General features: G+C 44.3%; 1 protein-coding gene across 3 annotated transcripts in view; it reads right to left on the reverse strand.

The window, feature by feature from the left end:
* Window positions 1-22,349, reverse strand: part of kdm6a (lysine (K)-specific demethylase 6A) — a 444,294-nt gene extending 421,945 nt beyond the window's left edge. The window contains exons 1-2 of one of the 3 annotated variants that reach the window (XM_072513832.1): window positions 21,930-22,347; window positions 21,757-21,820 (exon numbers count right to left, since the gene is read on the reverse strand). In XM_072513832.1, the coding sequence (XP_072369933.1) occupies window positions 21,757-21,820; window positions 21,930-22,057 (192 nt within the window). In that variant the 5' untranslated portion in view covers window positions 22,058-22,347. Of the gene's footprint in view, window positions 1-21,756; window positions 21,821-21,929 lie in introns of all 3 variants that reach the window. The other 2 variants (XM_072513833.1, XM_072513834.1) reach the window with 2 other exon arrangements.
* Window positions 22,350-22,697: the final 348 nt, after the last annotated feature.

The raw sequence follows: 22,697 nt of genomic DNA on the forward strand, positions 1-22,697 counted from the left end.
AGGGATCGGAATACTCGGCAATTGCAGTGTCAGATTATGCTCCACATTGGGTGGCTATGGTACTGGAGAAGGGGAAGGGGGGAGCGCAGAGGCCGGGGTGGAAATTAGATGTGGGACTTTTGGGGGACCAAGGGTTCTGTGACAAAATTGAAAAGGTAATTAAGGAATATGTAGGTTTCAACTGTGCGAGCGAGGTGTCGAAGGCAGTTGTCTGGGAGGCTCTAAAGGCGGTGGTGAGCGGTGAGGTGATTTTGTTTAAGGCCAGGGAGGACAAAGAGGAGAGGTTGGAGGGGCAGAGGGTAATAGATGAGATGTTGGAGGTAGATAGGAGTTATGCAAAAGATGGGGACCCAGCGAAGCTGGAAAAGAGGAAGGAACTACAGGCGAGCTTTGACCGAATATCTACCAGGAAGGCGGTGCGCCAACTGAGACGAGCAAGGGGAGCAGTTTTTGAACATGGAGAGTATGTCATTTTCTGGATGGGTTGGAGGACCCGAGGTTAGGAGAGGGGGACAGGGCTACATTAGAAGGAGTGATAGTGGAGCAGGAGATAAAGGTTGCAATTGGGAGGATGCAGTCGGGGAAGGTGGCAGGGCCGGATGGGTTTCCGGTGGAATATTATAAAAAATTCAAGGATAAGCTGGCACCCCTGATGGTGGGGATGTTTGAAGAGGCGATAGGGAAGGGGGTGTTGCTACAAACTTTGGGGAAGGCATCTATTTCCCTGTTGCTAAAAAAAGATGAGGATCATACGGAGTGTGGGTCTTATAGGCCCATATGACTTCTGAATGTGGACACAAAAGTATTGGTGAAGGTACTGGCGGGTAGGCTGTAGGAGTGCCTCCCGAAGGTGATAGGTGAAGATCAGACGGGGTTCGTGAGAGGGAGGCAGCTCTTTTCAAACGTTAGAAGGGTATTGAACGTCGTTATGGCACCGGCATAGGGGAAGGAAACAGAGGTGGTTGTGGCACTGGACGCTGAGAAGGCGTTTGACCGGATAAAATGGGGGTACTTGATGGCAGTTCTGGAGCGGTTTGGGATTGGACCAAGATATGTGAACTGGGTAAAGCTACGATATAAGGAGCCGAGGGCGAGTGTCCGCACAAACAACATCAGCTCGAGATACTTTTGTCTCCACCGTGTCCTATGTCCCCCCTGCTATTTGCACTCGCAATTGAGCCGTTGGCCATCGCATTAAGAAGTTCCGGGGTATGGAAAGGAATAGTGCGGGGGGGGGGGGAGGAGAGGAGGAGATAGAGCATAGGGTGTCCTTATATGCCGATGACTTGCTGTTATACGTGTCGGAACAGAGTGTGTCGATAGGGGGAATATTGGAGCTGCTTCGAGTGTTTGGGTCTTTCGCGGGGTACAAACTAAATCTAGAAAAGAGTGAGTATTTTGTGGTGTCTTGGCCGGGGGTGGGGGCAGGGGTGGGGGGCCTGCCATTCCATAGGGCAGGGACTCGCTTTAGGTACCTGGGGGTGCAGGTTGCCCTGGGGTGGGGGTGGGGGGGCGGCACCGCAGGTACAACATTTCTAGTTTGGTGGGGAGAGTGAAAGCTGATCTGGCAAGGTGGGATGGTCTCCCTCTATCACTGGCGGGTCAGGTACCGGCAGTTAAATTGAGCGTGTTGCCGCGATTTCTGTATATTTTTCAATGCCGGCTTCCACATTTCCTGCCAAAGGCTTTTTTCAGAGAGATTGAGGGAAGGATTACTTCGTTCATATGGGGAGGGAAGGTGGCCAGAGTTAGAAAGGTGCTGCTACAGAGGGGAAGGCAGGCAGGAGGTTTGGGTCTCCCAAACCTGATGTATTACTACTGGGCGGCGAATGTGGAGAAGGTGCGGAGCTGGGTCAAAGAACCAACAAAGAACAAAGAAATGTACAGCACAGGAACAGGCCCTTCAGCCCTCCAGGCCCGTGCCGACCATGCTGCCAGACTAAACTACAATCTTCTACACTTCTTGGGTCCGTATCCCTCTATTCCCATCCTATTTATGTATTTGTCAAGATGCCCCTTAAATGTCACTATCGTCCCTGCTTCCACCACCTCCTCCGGTAGCGAGTTCCAGGCACCCACTACCCTCTGCGTAAAAAACTTGCCTCATACATCTACTCTAAACCTTGCCCCTCTCACCTTAAACCTATGCCCCCTAGTAATTGACCCCTCTACCCTGGGGAAAAGCCTCTGACTATCCACTCTGTCTATGCCCCTCATAATTTTGTAGACCTCTATCAGGTCTCCCCTCAACCTCCTTCGTTCCAGTGAGAACAAACCGAGTTTATTCAACCGCTCCTCATAGCTAATGCCCTCCATACCAGGCAACATTCTGGTAAATCTCTTCTGCACCCTCTCTAAAGCCTCCACAGCCTTCTGGTAGTGTGGCGACCAGAATTGAACACTATACTCCTGTGGCCTAACTAATGTTCTATACAGCTGCAACATGACTTGCCAATTCTTATACTCAATGCCCCGGCCAATGAAGGCAAGCATGCCGTATGCCTTCTTGACTACCTTCTCCACCTGTGTTGCCCCTTTCAATGACCTGTGGACCTGTACTCCTAGATCTCTTTGACTTTCAATACTCTTGAGGGTTCTACCATTCACTGTATATTCCCTACCTGCATTAGACCTTCCAAAATGCATTACCTCACATTTGTCCGGATTAAACTCCATCTGCCATCTCTCCGCCCAAGTCTCCAAACAATCTAAATCCTGCTGTATCCTCTGACAGACCTCATCGCTATCCGCAATTCCACCAACCTTTGTGTCGTCTGCAAACTTACTAATCAGACCAGTTACATTTTCCTCCAAATCATTCATATTTACTACAAAGAGCAAAGGTCCCAGCACTGATCCCTGTGGAACACCACTAGTCACAGCCCTCCAATTAGAAAAGCATCCTTCCATTGCTACTCTCTGCCTTCTATGACCTAGCCAGTTCTGTATCCACCTTGCCAGCTCACCCCTGATCCCGTGTGACTTCACCTTTTGTACTAGTCTACCATGAGGGACCTTGTCAAAGGCCTTACTGAAGTCCATATAGACAACATCCACTGCCCTACCTGCATCAATCATCTTAGTGACCTCCTCGAAAAACTCTATCAAGTTAGTGAGACACGACCTCCCCTTCACAAAACCATGCTGCCTCTCACTAATACGTCCATTTGCTTCCAAATGGGAGTAGATCCTGTCTCGAAGAATTCTCTCCAGTAATTTCCCTACCACTGAAGTAAGGCTCACCGGCCTGTAGTTCCCTGGATTATCCTTGCTACCCTTCTTAAACAGAGGAACAACATTGTCTTCAGGGGATGTCCCAGAGGACTGGGGAATAGCCAGTGAGGATCCAAAGATTTCTGTCAAGGCCTCAGCAATTTCCTCTCCAGCCTCCTTCAGTATTCTGGGGTAGATCCCATTAGGCCCTGGGGACTTATCTACCTTAATATTTTTTAAGACACCCAACACCTCGTCTTTTTGGATCTCAATGTGACCCAGTCTATCTACACACCCTTCTCCAGACTCAACATCTACCAATTTCTTCTCTTTGGTGAATACTGATGCAAAGTATTCATTTAGTACCTCGCCCATTTCCTCTGGCTCCACACATAGATTCCCTTGCCTATCCTTCAGTGGGCCAACCCTTTCCCTGGCTACCCTCTTGCTTTTTATGTACGTCAAATGAAGTTACTGTGAAAAGCCCCTAGTCGCCACATTCCGGCGCCTGTTCGGGGAGGCTGGTACGGGAATTGAACCGTGCTGCTGGCCTGCTTTAAAAGCCAGCAATTTAGCCCAGTGTGCTAAACCAGCCCCCTGGTCAGAGTGGTTGATTCCCAGTGGGTCAGAATGGAGGAGTGTTTGTGCAGGGGGTCGGGATTGAAAGCACTAGCAACAGCACCGCTCCCGATAGCCCCGGGGAAATACTCAGGGAGTCCGGTAATAATAGCTTCATTGAGAATTTGGTGGCAGTTTCGTCAACACTTCAGGTTGGGGGCAGGGTCAAGGGAAATGTCGATTCGGGGGAACCACAGATTTGAGCCAGGGAGGTGGGATGGAAATTTTCAGAAATGGGAGAAGGGGATTAAGACACTAAAAATTTGTTTCTTAGGGGTCGATTTGCAGGATTGAAGGAGCTGGAAGCGAAGTATGGGCTGGAGCAGAGGGAAATGTTTAGATACATGCAGGTTCGAGATTTTGCCAGAAAGGAGATACAGAGCTTCCCGGTGGAGCCGGCTTCCACATTGCTGGAGGAGGTGCTGACGACAGGGGGACTGGAAAAGGAGGTAGTGTCAGCGGTTTACGGAGCTATTTTGGAAGAGGAGAAGGCACCACTGGAAGGGATCAAAACAAAGTGGGAGGAAGAGTTGGGAGAGGATATGGAGGGGTTCTGGTGGGAAGTGCAGCGGAGAGTGAATACCTCCACCTCGTGCACAAGGTTGGGGCTGATACAGCTGAAGGTGGTATACAGAGCACACCTCACGAGGGCGAGGATGAGCCAATTCTTTGAAGGGGCAGAAGATGTGTGTGAACGTTGCACCGGGGTGGGGTGGGGGGGGGGAAATCACGTTCATATGTTTTGGTCCTGTCCAAAGCTAGAGGATTACTGGAAGGAGGTTTTTAGGGTCATTTCTAAAGTGGTGCACTGGACCCGGGCCCCCGGGAGGCCATATTCGGGGTGTCGGACCAGCCAGGGTTGGAAACGGGTGCGGAGGCAGATGTTGTAGCCTTCGCCTCGTTGATTGCCCGAAGGCGAATCCTGACAGATTGGAGAGCAACCTCTCCACCCTGTGCCCTGGCGTGGCGGGAGGACCTGTTGGAATTCTTGACTCTTGAGAAGGTTAAGTTTGAACTGAGGGGAAGGATGGAGGGGGTCTACAATTCATGGGCATTATTCATTATGCACTTTCAAGAACTGGATAACATCGAACATTAGTTGGGGTGTGTCGGTGGGAGGGTTGAGGGGAGGGGGGCGGTGTGTGTTAATGGCGACTATGGGTGATCCCTAATTCCTTTTTGTCATTTGTTTGTGTGAACATGCTGGCTAATGCTTGGGGTTTGGTGGGAGGATGGGATCATTGTTATTGATATGGGGATTGACATATTTATTACTGATTATTGTTGGTGGGTGTAAATTTGGGAGAAAATTTGAAAAAGGAGAAGAATTTTTTTTTTTTTAAATTATCTGAAGAGTCACGAAGGGTGCTGAACATTATGCAGTAATCTGCGAACACCCCCACTTCTGACCTTATGATGGAAGGGAGATCACTGCTGAAGCATTTGAAGATGGTTGGGCCTAGGACACGATCCTGAGGAGCTCCTGTGCCAGGTATGACTCCAACCAGTGGGAGAGTTTTCCCCCTGATTCCCATTGATTCCAACTTTGCTAAGGCTCCTTGATGGCATACTAGGTTAAATGCTACATAGATGTCAAGGACAATCACTCTCACCTCACCTCTGGCATTCAGCTCTTTTGATCATGTTTGAACCAAGATTGTAATGAGGTCAGGAGCAGAATGACCCTGGCGGAACCCAAACTGAGTGTCCGTGAGTAGGTTATTGCTGTTAAATGCCACTTGATAGCACTGTTGATGACTCCTTCCATCACTTTGCTGATGATGGAGAGTAGAAACTTTATAATGTAGCTCACTCCTTGAATTCCATTTGAAAGGACTACCCTGCTTTTTTTTTTTACAAATAATCATTCCAGAAAAAGAAAACTAACGTGATCCACCCTCTCATCAGAAGTAACAGCAAATCAAGACTAAGAAGGAAGAGTAATGATAGGGGGGAGACACAAATAAAAGGCAAAGTCTAAAATTAAAGAGAAGCCGGAAAAGCATAGGAAGGAGAGAGAGAAAAACCTTTCAGAAGAGCTACCCATTCTGCAGATAATGAGGTTGGGGTGACTCACCCAGTCTTCGCAATGGTGCTATGTGGCACCTGCCTCTCACTTTTCTTTAAAAACAGTGTAGTAATTACGTCCCTTGAAAAAGTCAAGTTTCTTTTTTAAATTAATTGAATCAGCTTCCAGTAACTTTACAGGTGCAGCATTCCAGATTCTCACAATTCAGAGTTTATACATTTACATAAACATGTAAATCATGAAAACAAGAAAAAAATAATTAAAGACACATAGATAGGGGATTAAATGAAAATACGACAATAAAAATTTGATTAAAAAATAAATAAATTTAGAGTACCCAATTCATTTTTTCCCAATTAAGGGGCAATTTAGCGTGGTCAATCCACCGACTCTGCACATCTTTAGGTTGTGGGGGTGAGACTCACGCAAACAAGGGAGAATGTGCAAATTCCACACAAAGTGACCCAGGGCCGGGATCAAACCTAGGCGGTGTGAGGCAGCAGTGCTAACCACTGTACCACCGTGCTGCCCTAAGAACTTTCATTTATATACCATTTTTGATGATTTTATGATATCATGAGACACTTCATAGACAATTCTGTTTTGCAAATGTATATATGGGAGAATTGTTCAAAGAGAACATTCTGAAGAACAAATAAGATAGTGAGAAGAAGTATTAAGATCAATATTTGCATGAAAGAAAAAGTTACAGGAGGCAAAAACACTGTTGGAATTAAAACAGCAGGAATCAAATTAGTCCTGATCCAAAATGCGTTCTGGAACTCCTGAAAACTAGGTCTACATATGTCACTATTATTTTCAAATTATTTGCAATTATTCACAGTTTTAGATGCTCCATAGGTCTCAAGATACTCCACTGCTCCTAAAAGAGGTACACCACATCAATTCGGAAGTCACACTTTAAGGCATCACTATATTTCAAAAAAATATGCACAGGTGTTCCTGTAAAATACTTTTGCTTTAAAAGTAACAACCGGTTCTAGCTCTGGTGTGCAGATCAGGACAGGATCCAAAATAACATTGCTGCATTGAGTCAAAGCTTTATTACAGCACTGAAGGAAACATTCCTCGACAGGTTCAAAAAATGCTTTTAAACAAAGTTGATTTACCTAGACTTTTTTTTTTTTAAAAACCATTTAAACAATGAAAAGTAAAGTTTTCAATAAAATTGATCAGTCTAGACCATATTTCAGCCAAACACCATGTCCTTTTCACAGCTATCAAACTTTGCATCATGTCAAACTGACCATTTTGGAAATCAAGTTTGCACCTCGTGTCCAAAACAAAGACCTAATTGAACAACTTCAAACTGTAAATTAAAGGAATTTGGAGTCAATTAATAAAGTGCATTATAGTACCACTCGGTTGTCCAGTTATACAGTCCATGAATTATGTTGCCTGAGCTCAATAATACAATCATATGATTCTCCATTTGTGAAGAATATATGCAACCACCAATTAGTGCATGGAAAAGAACATGAATCAGCCACAAGTTCCATACGTCAGTTGTTCAATATCAAGCAATGTAGCTACAAATGTGGTCAGGAGTGTACTAGACTGCATAGGAAAAAAACACAAGCAGTACCGGACTCATCCTGCCAATACCAGGGCAGTAATGGTGGAGTCGGGCCTGTTATAGAAGAGAGAAACATGAAAGACTAATAGAGGCCCTCAAAACATTTGCAGTTGGATTAGTATAATTAACCAATTCCATCATCCAGCCATCCCATGCCATTCAAGCCCTGGAGTTAAGGGCTTATTTTATGAAAGCTGAACAGGTTAGGGCTAGACCCAATGGCATTTAGAAGAATGAGCGGTGATCTTCTTGAAACATACAAAATCCCGACGCGACTTGATAGGGTGAATACTGAGAGGGTTTTCCTCTTGTGGGGTAGACTATAACTAGGGGACACCATTTAGAAACAAGTCTCCCTTTCATGGCAAAAAATATTTCCTCAGGAACGTTGTGGAATTCTTTCCCCGGAAAGCAGTGGAGGTTAGGTCATTTCAGTAAGTTCAGGGCTAAATTAGATAGATGTTTGATAGAGAGGACAGTTGAGGATTATGGGGGGCAGGCAAGGTAGTGTTGGGGCCACAATATGACGTGCCATAATCTTATCGAATGACAGAGGAGACTCAAAGGGCCAAATGGTTTACTGCTGCTCATAAATTCTATTCTCATGTTCACTCTCCATGCCATCACTCTCTCACACCTGCCATCCAATCCCATCCATTTTCCTCATGCCATCTACTCCATTCCACTTTATCTGCAAAGATAGCATTGCCCATATATATATAAACTATTTAAATAAAGCTGACGAAAAAAATCCAATGGTAAGGATTGTCCAATCATTTCCAGTCACGGCCTACATTATTTCAGTTGGTCACAATTCTCCATTAAGTTTCAACCATCAACAATAGTGAGTAAATTCAAAGCAAGTGATGCAAAGGTTAACAAATCTTCACTGCTGTGTTTAAAACTGGGATATTTGACAAAATTTGACTTGTACTCGATTGCTTGCATTAATATAAAAATATTCAAAACAGAAAATAGGAGCATTTCAGTGTTAATTGTGATTTTTATTTAAGTGCACAATTTTATACAATGAAAGCACCACACACCCTTCTTTATTTTCAAAAATGGAGTGGCTGACATCTTGTTACTTATCAAAGAGGGTGGTTTAGCTCAGTTGGCTGAACAGCTGGCTCGGGATGCAGAGCAAGGCCAACAGCACAGGTTCAATCCCTGCACCGGCTGAGGTTATTCCTAAACCTTCTCAACCTTGCCCGGCGAGCCGAGATGTGGTAATCCTCAGGTTAAATCACCACTAGTCAGCTCCTTCCCTCAAAGTGGAAAGCAGTCTATGGCGACTTTACATTTACTTACCAACCACTACAACTGACATACGGACATTTTTCAGGCTATCTGAACTATTACAGATAAACAACAGTTTTTAATAGATTATTTAAAAGTTCACTGAGGTTACTTCTGAAGTAAAGGATGAAATAAAGTTGTATTTCAACTGCTTATGGCAACATGCACTAAACCGGACTATTTTCAGTAGGTCAGATTCCAATTTACATGCTGTTGCAGCTAGTTAAACAGTATTTCAAGCTGCCCTGAACAGGTCGGTAAAGCAACTTTACCCATCTTAATCACACACAAACCTTCTCCAGCAACAGAGCCAATGTTTTGAAGTTTATAGATCCAGCTGCTAGAGACATAACCTCAGAATATAAACAATATAACTTATCCTCCCCTCTTATCGCAATGAATATGAGCATTTGCTTTATGCAATTTTGTGCATCGTAGGAATTGCTTCAATTTCATTGATGTAAACTAACTTTCACAATCATCTAGAATTTCAAAACAAGAATTTCAATTCCATTGTAATTTGCCAGATTTAAAATCAATAGAATTGGTCAAGCAAATAGTTCATGCAGGTACTAATGTGCCACTTAATCTTCAAGCAGGGTTAATTTTACTCTATGAATGAAGTCGCTAAATAGCCAGAAATTAGTCATTTCAACAAGAATTTGTCGCTCGACATAATAATCTTCATTTATAGTCCCCACTTAAGTTCGCTAGATAAAAATGCAACAAAAAAAGCACAAATAATTCCCTAAAATTGAACAAATATACAGAAAACAATCATTCACAAGTGTATTAAACATCAAAAAGTATCATTTTCAAAATGGCCCAGGTATCTGTACCATATTTATGTTTATCATTCTATTAATTCCATTTAACCTTTCAGAGTTTCAAAATATTGCATTTATTTTGAATACAAAATATTTTTGACACCACAATAAGTCATATGAAAGACTATTGCAGTAACAGTTTTCTCAAAAAAAAGCCAGTGAACAAATCTAATATCTCTGCCTTGGAAATGTTCACATACTAGTAGGCACAGAATTAGTTAAATCTAAAACTTTTTAAAAACCTGGCATCAGTAATGTTGAAATCCGGGGCAGCACGGTGGCGCAGTGGTTAGCATTGCTACCTCACAAAGTCCCAGGTTCGATCCCGACCCTGGGTCACTGTTCGTGTGGAATTTGCACATTCTCCCCGTGTTTGCATAGTTTCACCCCCACAGCCCAAAGATGTGCAGGGTAGGTGGATTGGCCATGCTAAAATTGCCCCTTAATTGGAAAAATTGAATTGGGTACTCTATATTTTTTTTTTTAAAGTAATGTTGAAATCCCCGGATTGTTGTAAAACAAAACCCCATTTGGTTCACTAATGTTCTTTAGGGAAGGAAATCTGCCATCCTTACTTGGCCTACCTACCAACGTGACTGCAGACCCACAGCAATGTGGTTGACTCTTTCTTGCCCTCAAACTTTCTAGCAAGCAATGCAGCTGTATTCAAGATGACATCACCTTCTCAAAAGTAAGAAGTCTTACAACACCAGGTTAAAGTCAAACAGGTTTGCTTGGAGTCACTAGCTTTCGGAGCACAGCTGCTTCATCAGGGTCTTGCGGCAGGTGGTGAGGGAACCAAGAGGAAAAATCCTACTCGATCTCCTCCTCACCAATCTGCCTGTCATAGATGCATCTTTCCTAGACAGTACTAGTAGGAGTGACCACGGCAAATGTCCTTGTGGAGCTGAAGTTCTGCCTTCACATAGAAGATGTATACCCTCCATTGTGTTGCGCAGCACTACCACTATGATAAATAAGATAGATTTTGACTCAAAACAAGGCACATACGAGGTGCTGTGGGCCATCAGCAACAGAATTGTATTCAACCACAATCTGTAGGCCCTACATATCTGCCACTCAACCATTACCACCCAGCTGCTGGCTCAATCCGGATTCAAAGAATAGACCAGGAGAGCATGCCAGGAGCAGCACCACAAATATATAAATATTAGGTGTCAACCTGGTGAAGCTACAAAAGGGCTACCTGCAAAACAAAACAGGGGGTAGTTTTGGTGCAGCAGCAGCGTATCAGTGCAAAAGGCAAGGCATTTGCAGTCATAGTCAGTCAGAGGGTCCAATTGGACGATCCATCTCAGCCCCCTCCCAAAATTCCCAGCATTACAGATGCCAGTTTTAAGCCAATTCAATGCACTCTGCATGATATTAAGAAATGGCTGAAGGCACTGGATAATGCAACGGCTATGGACCCAGACAACATTCCAGCAATAGTAGTAAAGGCTTGTGCTCCAGAACCTGCCACACACTTAGGCAAACTGCCCACTACAGCTACAATACCAGCATCTACCTGACAACAGAAATGAGTTTAATTTTCTTTTATACAGAACACAAGAAATAAAAGCAGGAATAGACAATACGGCCCATCGAGCCTGTTCCTCCATTCAATACAATCATCTCCATCTTGGGCTTCAACTCCATTTTCCCACCCACTCCTCATTCCCCTTAATTTTCTAAGAAACCAAATGTCTGCCGATTCCAGCCTTAAATATATTCATTGATGGAGCATCCACAACCCTAGAGGAAGAGAATACCAAAGATTCAAAACCCTTTTGAGTGTATAAAGTCTATCCACTCACTCTCATTTTCCAAACCCTGACTATTATTCATCCCATTTTATTTTTACTGCTTAATTTGTCTTTGATTTTCGAATTTGTAATGCAGAACAATGCCAGCAGCGCGGGTTCAATTCACGTACCGGCCTCCCCGAACAGGCACCGGATGTGGCGACTGGGGGCTTTTCACAGTAACTTAATTGAAGCCTACTTGTGAAAATAAGCAATTATATTATTATAATAATTTCCCAGGGCGGCACGGTGGCTCAGTGGTGAGCACTGCTGCCTACGGCACTGGACCCCGGTTTGAATGCCGACCCTGGGTCACTGTCCATGTGGAGTTTGCATTCTCCTCGTGTCTGCGTAGTTTTCACCCGCAAAACCCAAAGATGTGCAGGCTAGGTGGATTGGCCATGCTAAATTGCCCCTTAATTGGAAAAGAAATTGGGTAATATAAATTTTAAAGATGATTTTCTAATTTCCCTCTTGTTTTAGTTATTTCCTACCTGAACCATAGTTTATTGATTTATGATCCCCAATGTTTTATTCTTCTTCTTTTTTCAATCTTCTCCTACTTTAGTCATTATATATTTTTCTCTCTCTATCAACTGTTCCCATCAGTGGTTGGCTGTGGCACTTGCTACTCAGTTCAAAGATTACAGGTTTGAGAACCATTCCAGGGCTTGAGCATGGAATCTAGACTCACCCCTGGGCTGTGCTAAGAGTTTGCAACACTGTCTGAAGTAACATCTCTCAGGTGAGACAGCTTCTCCCCCTATCCCCCGACTGTTTGAGGGGTTACAAGAGAACCAAAAGACACCATTCAGTGTGGTCAATGTTTTTCACTTAACTAACATGGGTGGTCAGTTGTGATTGCATGACCATTTATGGGATCTTGCTATGTATCAACTGGTGCGGCCGCATTTGGAGTATTGCGTGTAATTCTGGTCGCCGCATTATAGGAAGGATGTGGAAGCATTGGAAAGGGTGCAGAGGAGATTTACCAGAATGTTGCCTGGTATGGAGGGAAGATCTTATGAGGGAAGGCTGAGGGACATGAGGCTGTTTTCGTTAGAGAAGGAGGAGGTTAAGAGATGACTTAATTGAGGCATACAAGATGATCAGAGGATTAGATAGGGTGGACAGTGAGAGCCTTTTTCCTCGGATGGTGATGTCTAGCACGAGGGGACATACCTTTAAATTGAGGGGAGATAGATATAAGACAGACGTCAGAGGTAGGTTCTTTACTCAGAGTCGTAACAGCGTGGAATGCCCTGCCTGCAACAGTAGTGGACTCGCCAACACGAAGGGCATTCAAATGGTCATTGGATAGACATATGGACGATAAGGGAATAGTGTAGATGGGCTTTAGAGAGGTTTCACAGGTCGGTGCAACATCGAGGGCTGAAGGGCCTGTACTGTGCTGTAATGTTCTATGTTCTAATTTGCTGCTGTGTTCGCTACAACAATGACTATGCTTCAGAATGTCTCACTGGTTGTAAAATGCTTCTGGGACATACAAACAGGAGCAGGAGTAGCCCTATCTGCCCGCCCCTCAAGCCTTGAAAACTGCCCAGTTATGTCCTGTCCACCATTGGCAGGAGAAATCAATTTAACCAATTATCAAAGTGATGGAAGGGATCATTAACAGCGCTCTGAAGCGACACTTCCTCAGCAATCATTCTCACTTGCTCACTTCTTTTTTATAAATTTAAAGTACCCAATTTTGTTTTTTTTTAAAGTGCCAATTTAGAGTAGCCAATCCACCTACCCTGCACATCTTTGGGTTGTGGGGGTGAGACCCACACAAGCACGGGGAGAATGTGCAAACTCCACACGGATAGGGGTCCAGATCGAACCCAGGTCCTCAGCGCCATGAGGCCGCAGTGATAACCTCTGCGCCACCCAGCAATAATGCTCATAGTTCCGCTAGGGACAAACAGCTCCTGACCTCATTACAGCCTTAATTCAAACATGGACAAAAGAGCTGAATGCCAGAGGTGCTGTGAGAGTGACTGCTCTGGGCATCAAGGTAGCATTTGACTGAGCGTGGCATCAAGTTGCTCTCGCAAAACTGAAGGCAATGGGAATCCTCTCGAATGATTGGAGTCATTACTTGTGCAAAACAAAACGATTGCAAATATTGGGGGTGAATCAAAGCAGTCGCAGAACATGGCTGCAGGAGCTCCTCAGGGAGTGTCCTAGGACCAACCATCTTCAGCTGCTTCATCAATGACCTTCCCTCCATCATAAGGGAAGAAGTGGTGCGGTAATTGCATACTGCTCAACACCATTCACTTCAGATACTGAAGCAGTCCGTGTCCATACACAGCAAGACCAGGACAACATTCAGTCTTAGGCTGCTTAAGTGGCAAGTAACATTTGCACCACACAAATGCCAGGCAATGATCACCTCCAACCATTCCCCCATGATATTCTGCAGCATTACCATCGCGGAATGCTTTATCAGCATCCTGCAGGAGTACCACGGACCAGAAACTAAATTGGACGGTGGGTGTACCTATGCCACATGGATTGTAATGGCTCAAAGAGGGCAGCTTACCACCACCTTCTCAAGGACGATAAATGCTGGTACAGTCAGCGACACCCACATCCCGTGAACAAATATATAAAACTAGCTAATTTACTTATATAAAGGTCCCAAAAACAGCTATGTGATAGTGACAATCTGTTTTTATGATATTAATTCAGGGGTAAATATTGACCATCAAAACCCACTCTTCATCAATCTACTTTCACAGGATCTTTTACGTGCACCTGAAGGGCAGTTCTACTCCAGCCTCGAAGAAACACTGTCCAACATCCCAATGGGAGACGAGACGATTTTCCTCAACACCTTCAATGTCAGAGTCGGTAGCGACGCAAACCTTTAGAAAGATATGTTACAATTTGCAGTGCAGAAGGAGGCCATTTAGCCCATCGAGTCTGCACCGGCCCTTGGAAACAGCACCCATCTTAAACCCACGCCGCCACCCTATCCCCGTAACCCAGCCCAACGTTTTTGGATATGAAGGGCAATTTATCATGGCCAATCCACCTAACCTGCACATCTTGGACTGGGAGGAAACCGGAGCACCCGGAGGAAACCCACGCATAAATGAGGAGAACGTGCAGGCTCCTCACAGACAGTGTCCAAGCCAGGAATCAAACCTGGAACTGTGAAGCAACTGGGCTAACCACTGTGATACCATAGGCAGGGAAGGCTCGGGGAAAACAACCCCACCCAAGTCCTCCTCCTGACAAAATACCTCGAACATGACTTTGTCATAACGATGACCCTGTTCCGCCAGCGAGACAAGCATAAGACCTCAAGGCAAGATCCCTGTTCCAAGCACCGGCACCTAACCGACTACATCATCATCCGAATGAGGGCCCGCAAAGATGCCCCACAACACCCGAGCCATGACCAGAGCCACCAACTGCTGGACTGACCACTGACTAATCCGCTCTACCATCTCCATCAACCTGGCCCAAAACCTGCAGAGGCAACAAACTACAGCAGGAGACTCAATGTCACTGGACTCACCTGGAGAAGACCTACTCAGCCGATGCCTCACAAGTCAACCTGGTGACGACCTACAGCATCTTATAAGCCACCTTAGTCAGCACCTTCAAGGAGATGCTCGGTCTCCCGACCAAGACTGTTTAGCCGAGAACCATCAGGAGATCCAGAATCTTCTAGACCGCAAATGCAAGGCGTTCTTGAATTGGCAGCTCCACCAAAGCTCAAGCGAGGAAACAGGCCTACAGGCAACCGAAACAAAGGAACCTAAAGAACAGATGGTGAGTGGAAGGAGCACAGTAGACTCAACAACTCACCGACATCCATAAGGTGCACAGCTTCTTCCATGCAATTAAAGTCACCTACTGTCAGCGTACGCAGGGACCTACCCCACTGAGCTGAAAACAGAGAGACGTTCAAAGACAGAGGAGGCAGTCAAGCCCGCCAAAGAGCGTATTTCGCAGACTGCCTCAATCAAGACGTAGCGCTAGCGACATCTTACAAATCACTACCTGCCACCATCTCAGCACAACACCAGCGCACCAAGAGGTCAAAAAAGCCATCCAACAGCTGAAAAACAACAAAGCTTCTGCCACAAATAGAATCCCCGCTGAAGTACTAAAGCACGGACGAGAGACACTCAAATGCACAAACTCATCACCGTTGTCTGGGAAAAGAGAGCCTGCCGGGAGTTCTGAGAGATGCTGTAACTGCGACCATCTTCATGAAAGGAGACAGGTCCGCCTGCAGATATTACAAAAGCATTTCATCACAGGATAAGTGAGAATCCTCCTCAACTGCCTCCTCCCTGTAGCTGACGAGTCCCTCAGTCTCAATGTGGCTTCTAAATATCAAGAAGCACAATGGATATGATCTTCAGCATGCAACAAATCATGAAAGTGCAGGGAGCAGGACCAACCCTTCTTGGATCTCGCAAAGGCCTTTAGACACTGCCAACCACGAGTGATTGCGGAACATCCTCCTCAAATCTGGGTCCAGCAGAAATTAGTCACCATCCTCCGCTTACTCCACAATGACATGCAAGCAGTGATCCTCACCAACAGATCCACCACAGACCCAATACGAATGCAAAGTGGAATCCAAGCAAGACTACATCGTTGCACTAATGCTCTTCTCCAGTCTTCCTCATTCCAACATTCATCCCATCACCAAGAAGCTCCCTGCTGGAGTGGAGCTAACCAACAGGACAAGTGGAAAACTGTTCAAGCTCCGAAGTCTAGAGGACTGAACCAACAGCAGCCCAATTTCTTCCATCAAGTTGCAGTGCGTAAATGTCTGCGTCTGCTCAGAGGTCAAACTACAAACCATCATCGACGCATTCACCGAGGCTTTATGAGGGAATGGACCTCAGGCTAAACATCCAGAAAATAAAGGTTCTCTACCAGCCCGTTCCTGCCATGCAACACGGGCGGCACAGTGGTTAGCACAGTTACTTCACAGCTCCAGGGTACCAGGTTCGATTCCTGACTTGGGTCACTGTCTGTGAGGAGTCTGCACGTTCTCCCCGTGTGCGCGTGGGTTTCCTCTGGGTGCTCGGGTTTCCTCCCATAGTCCAAAGATGTGCAGGTTAGGTGGCTTGGCCATGGTAAATTGCCCTTAGGGTAGGTGGGATTACTGGTTTTCGCGGATAGGGTGGAGGTGCAGGCTTGGGTAGGGTGCTATTTCCAAGGGCTGGTGCAGACTCGATGGGCCGAATGGCCTCCTTCTGCACTGTAAATTCCATGAACACTGCCCCCGGCCATTAAGATCCACAGCGAGCCCCTAAACAACATGGACCATTTCCCATACCTCAAGAGGTCTCGTCACAGCGTTAGCAGACATCGACAATGAAATCCAACATCGACTCTAATGCGCCAGTGCAGCCTTCGGACACCTGACAAACAGTGTTCCAAGACGAAGACCACAAGACGAAGACCACAAACCCAGCACCAAACTCATGTTATACAGAGCAGCCATGGTCCACGCCCTCCTGTATGCATCAGAAACATGGACAATCGACAGCATACACTTCAAATCCCTGGAGAAATATCACCAGCGTTGCCGCCAGAACAACCTGCAAATCCACTGGCAGGACAGGCGTAACAACGTGACCACCCTCTCCCAGGCTAATATCCCCAGCATTTGTCCGCATGCGTGACACAAGACTCCCTAAGCAAATGTTCTACTCCGAATTCCGCAATGGTAAGCAATCACTAGGAGGGCAGATGAAATGCTACAGGGACACTCTAGAAGGTTCCCTAAAAAAAAATGCAACATCCCACCATTTCCCTTCACCCCTATCAGAGTATCTGAATTTTTACCCTTAAGACACTGTTATTGATTTATTGCTATTAGGCAGCTGCACATGGAATAGGAGCTATATATGTGTACACAGAAAATGTGCCAGTGAACAAAGCAGTATTCAGAAAATACTTAAACTAAGCAAACATAAGTGTTCAAAATACCATCTATTTCCCGTGAATGGCGACACGATGGTGCAGTGGTTAGCACTGCTACCTATGGCCCGGAGGACCTGGGTTCGATCCAGGCCCAGGTTCAGCGTGTGTGTGGAGTTTGCACATTCTCCCCGTGTCTGCATGGTTCTCACCCCCCCCCCCCCCCCCCACACCCCAAAAGATGTGCAGTTTATGCAGATATGCCACGCTAAATTGCCCCTTAATTGGAAAAACAATAATAATTGGGTACTCAATTTTTTTTTAAATCCCCCTGTAAAACTAAAAAAATTTAATTTAGGTCTCTTCTGCACATGCTGAATCAAAACTTGGATATATTGCCATAATTTTACAACTAGCAAAGAACATAAGAGGGCAGAAGGAGGTCATTCGGCCCATCAAGTCTGCACTGACCCACTTGAAGCCCTCACTTCCACATTATCCCCGTATCCCAATAACCCCATCGAATCTTTTTGGACACCAAGGACAATTTACCATCGCCAATCCACCGAACCTGCATGTCTTTGGACTGTGGGAGGAAACCGGAGCACCCGGAGGAAACTCATGCAGACATGGGGAGAACGTGCAGCCTCCGCAGATAGTGACCCAGCGGGGAATTGAACCTGGGACCCTGGCGCTGTGAAGCCACAGTGCTAACCACTATGCTACCGTGCTGCCCGTAAACAGCACTACACTACTTGGATAAACAAAAATATGCCACAACTATATACAATAGATAACTTACAAAGATTAGAATTTTACATTCGCAGTTAAGTTTCAAATATTGGACAACTCACTAATGAATTTGACTAGTCTACACGGAGCAGTATATTTTTGAAACCACTAAATTGTCAATGGCAGTGATGAAAGTTAGACTAAGGATATATTAAAGAGAGAAGTATAAAGAACAATACACTGTACCGATTCTCAACAAATGCAATGTTATTTTTTGTTTTTTTTATACATGTAGTTGGTTATGTAAAACTGCTTCTGAAAATTATTTTTCTTCGCAACTGTTTGACTCCTTGATGGGAGTATGACTCCATGGGCATTGCATTTTGATGCCATTCTTCATGTGCAAGTCTAAAGTTACTTTCTTTTAATTCATACATGGTATGTAGATGTAACTGGCAAAGACAGCATTTACTGCCTATTCCCAATTGTCTTCAAGAAGGTCATGGCAAGTCATCTTGAACTGCTGCAATCCATGTAGTAAATGACAAGAAGGGAGTTCAACATTTTAACACTGACAATGAAACAGCAGCAATATATTTCAAGGAAATAAAAGCAGGGTGCGATTAAAACAAGTAGCATTGTTTTACTAAAGGAAATTCCCGTTTAATAAAAGGTGTTTTTTTGAGGCTGTAACCAGTAAGGTAGATGTAATATACCTAGGTTTTCCAAAATGGATCGATAAGGTACCACACAAAAGGTTAACGGACAAGATAAGCATGCATACAGAGTCGGAGGTAATATATTAGCAAGGATAGAGGATTGGTTAACGGGTAGGAAGCAAAGAGTGGATATAAATGGTACTTTTTCAAAGTTAGCAAGTATTCAATAGTGAAGAACAGCAAGGGTCAGTGCTGGGGCTTCAGCTAATTCCAATCTTTATTAATCACTTAGATGAAGAGAGAGAAAGGTATCTAAGTTTGCTGATGACACAAAGCAAGATGGAAAGGCAAACTGTGGGAAGACAGACAGAGGTTGCAAAGAGCTATAGACAGGATTATAATGTAAAAAGTGTGAAGTTATTCACTTTGGTCGAAAGAATAGAAGAGCTGAATATTTTCTGAAAAGTGAGAAACTTGTTAAGTGTTGATGTTCAATGAGACACTGTACATGAACACAAAATGTTAGCATTCAGTTGGAACATGCAATAAGGAAGCTAAATGGCATTCTGGCCTTTCTTGCAAGGGGATTGGAGTACAAATATAAAGAACTCTCGCCACAGTTGTACAGCGTTTTCACGAGACTGCATCTAGAGTAGTGTGCATATTTTTGATCTTCACATATACCTGCATGCTAACTTTTTGCATTCCTTGTACGAGCACATGAGTCTCATTGAGCATCGACACTTACAAATGCCTCATCTTTCAAAAAACATTGAACTCTTTTACACTTTTGACCAAAGTGAATAACTTTGAAACTAAAAGGATATACTTGCATTGGAGGCCGTATACCAAAGACTCACTAAATTGGTCCTGGTGATGAGTTCGCTGTTGTATGATGAGACTGAGCAAATTGGGTCTATTTTCTCTGGGGTTTAGAGGTGATCCCAATTAAACAGTCAAGATTTTGAAGGTAGATGTCCGGGGGCACAGTCTCAGGATAAGGGGCGGATCATTTAGAACTTCAATGAGGAAAAATTATTTCATTCAAGGGTTGTGAATGTTTGGAATTCTCTGCCCCAGAGGGATGTGAATACTCTATTGTTGAAAACATTTAAGGCTGGGATAGACAGATCTTTGGTGATTCAAGGAATATGGGGAATGGGCAGGAAAATGGAGTTGAAGCCCAAGAGCAGCCACATTAGTACTGAATGACAGAAAAGACTCGACAAGCCATATGGCTTATTCCTGCAGGGTGGTGAGACTTGGGAGGGGAGCCTCTGAACTAACTGAATGACAAGAGTGTATCATAATACAATCCCATCTTATCCAACATCCATAGAACAAGCAGAGTCACTGAATAGCTGTCAGATGCAGGACTATTTTTATCATTCCTCAGTAAGAATATCTGTAGCACCACTACCTCAACCATGATTAATAGCATATTTAGCACAAATTCAAGATCAAACTTGGAACCTTGCTTATTTGTATGACTAGACAAGCGCAATAAGTCACATGGAAACTTCATATTTTCCAACCAGAACAGTTAAGAGGACAAAAGGAAGTTTTGCATCCAATGCACTGGAATATCTATGATTTCCTTAGAACAGACTAGTCAGGTATGGGTGCAATGCGATGATTCACATGAAAGGAGTCTCACAGAATTCTATCAAAAAAGCATTTTGATTACACAAGGCAAACAGTCAAACGCTTTCAACCAGACCTTAATACTGTGTCCAGTGTGTCAATTTTCACACACAACTGTCATTGACAGTTAATGGATTTTTTTTGTTTATAGGCTCACAATGACAATTGTTTTAATTAGCTAACACAATGACATTACACTGTGTTACAGTTAAATGAAGTGACCCCCTATAAAGGATTACCTAGTGAGTGAATAAAACTTTGATGGTATACATTGATCATTTGGAAGGTGAATTAAGAAACGAGTGATGTCTCAAACACATTACAAAAACGCACTAGGACAAAACATGAATTCAACAAAAAAAAAACAATTTAACTAAAATCGAACCAATGGAAGCCATTATAGCGCGATAGGAACATGCCGGGCACAGCACTTACGTAAACTAGGTTTCTACCTCTGCCACCCGATTAAAAACAAAAACAGACGCAATTCTAATCGGAAAGAAACATTTCAAGTATACAATAAAAAAAAACTGGAGAAAACGGACATTCTGTTCACAACGTATACGAAAATTATCAATTACAAAATTGGTTTAAAAACGCGTATACTGCGGTGCAGATAGCCAGAGTCCTGCAAATATCCATTTTTTTAACAAAAGTTTTCCTGGAACAAATATAGTCCCATCATCTGAGCAATTGCAACCAATACATATATAGGCGACTTAAAATACGTATGTTTCATGCAATGTCACACACATTCTGTGGCATAACAGCCATTTCATTATGTTTTACATTTAACTGCTTGGTGCTACAGGTTGAGTGAACCACATTGTGTATTTTTTCTCAAAAACGCATAAACAATCTCGTCAACGGGCCTTATTTCGGCACTTTAATAAGTAAATTTCTTTCACACAACACAATGCAGATTTCAGATCAGTTACTGCTGAAATTGGCCCGAGTTTTTTTTGTTGTCCTCTCCTACCAATCACTCACTATTTTTCTCTCTCCTCCCTGTCCCGCCATCTTGGAGAGAAGCAGCCATTTTTAACGCGGAGCAAAACTTCAACCCATACACAACACAAAACCCACACGATAGAGCTTGGAGACTTGAGAGGCAAAGCATATAGAGGGAGGACATGCGCAACGTGTAACCAAATGTAATGCACACCACAGGCAAAAATGAAAAGTCGTCGTTCATACTACACGGTCAATATATGTGGACGTTTCTGCTCATATGCACCCTTGCTTCTCAAGTTAGTACATATATAAAAGAAAACCCCTCAATGAGCCTAACCCCATGTAAAGTGGGAAGGCTTTCACAAACCTTGCTTTATGGTGGGAGGGCGGTTACTGCATTAGTTTGGTATTACTACATAGGAACAAAAATGCAAAATATTTTTTTTAAAGACTGATATCTCTCAGCTCTTACCTTTATTAACAAGGCCTTCGTTCTGGCGCCATCTTCATGAACCTTCAGAAATCCAAACAGTCGGCTGTGCGATAGCGACAGACAGATGACATACGTTAAAATCTGTTTTAATTTATGCACAAACACTAAAACTTAATCAAAAACACAAGACAAAACTTGCAGAATTTTCTAACCTATCGAGAGTTGCAATAGAGTCTCTCTCCTGGGGCGTCAGAGTTGGAAAGTCATCCTCAATTTCGCTCGGTTTTCCCGCCGCCATTTTCTTTTCCTCATCACCGAATGATACTCCACAGGATTTCATGGGTTTACAGACAGAGATGAAAAAAAAAATTTGCAATTTATTTTTGTTATGCTTTATTATTTCCGTGGATTTTTTTGGTTTTTTTCACATCCTTCAGGCTCTTGCTTCCTTCCTATCATGCGTTGCTGGAGTCCTTATTTTCAGAAGGGGAAGAATTAAAATAGCATTGAAAGGATATTAGGGAAAAAAATAAAAAACTTCAAAGCAGAAAGTTGTAATTGTGTCACACCGAATCCACGCCGTAAGCGCACAAACAGCAAACCCACTCCCGGCCAATGGGCAGCGGCGGCCCGCCCCACGTGCCGCTGTGTTGATTTACGTCAGTCCGTGCTGCGGGATCAACTGGCACGAGGAACCGCCCCTTCCGGCCTCCGCCCGCTCCCATTGGCCCCATCGCCCAGCGCCCGGCCACCTTTGGGAGGAGCACCGGGGTCAGCCGGCGTCCCATTGGGCTGCGCGGCTGCCAATCACCGAGACCACCACTCACGTCAGCAAGGTTAGGGTTCGTCGGGATATAAAAGGAATGTTCGCTACGCACAACTTTAGTTTTGCTCCATGTTTGTTTGGTTGTGATTGGGGCCCGGTGGGTGGCACAGAGGGAGCGGGGCACGATGTGTGGGAACGGTTAGGTGTGTTTGCT

Source organism: Scyliorhinus torazame, chromosome 8 (assembly GCF_047496885.1).
Source record: "Scyliorhinus torazame isolate Kashiwa2021f chromosome 8, sScyTor2.1, whole genome shotgun sequence".
NCBI classification, from domain to species: Eukaryota; Metazoa; Chordata; class Chondrichthyes; order Carcharhiniformes; family Scyliorhinidae; genus Scyliorhinus; species Scyliorhinus torazame.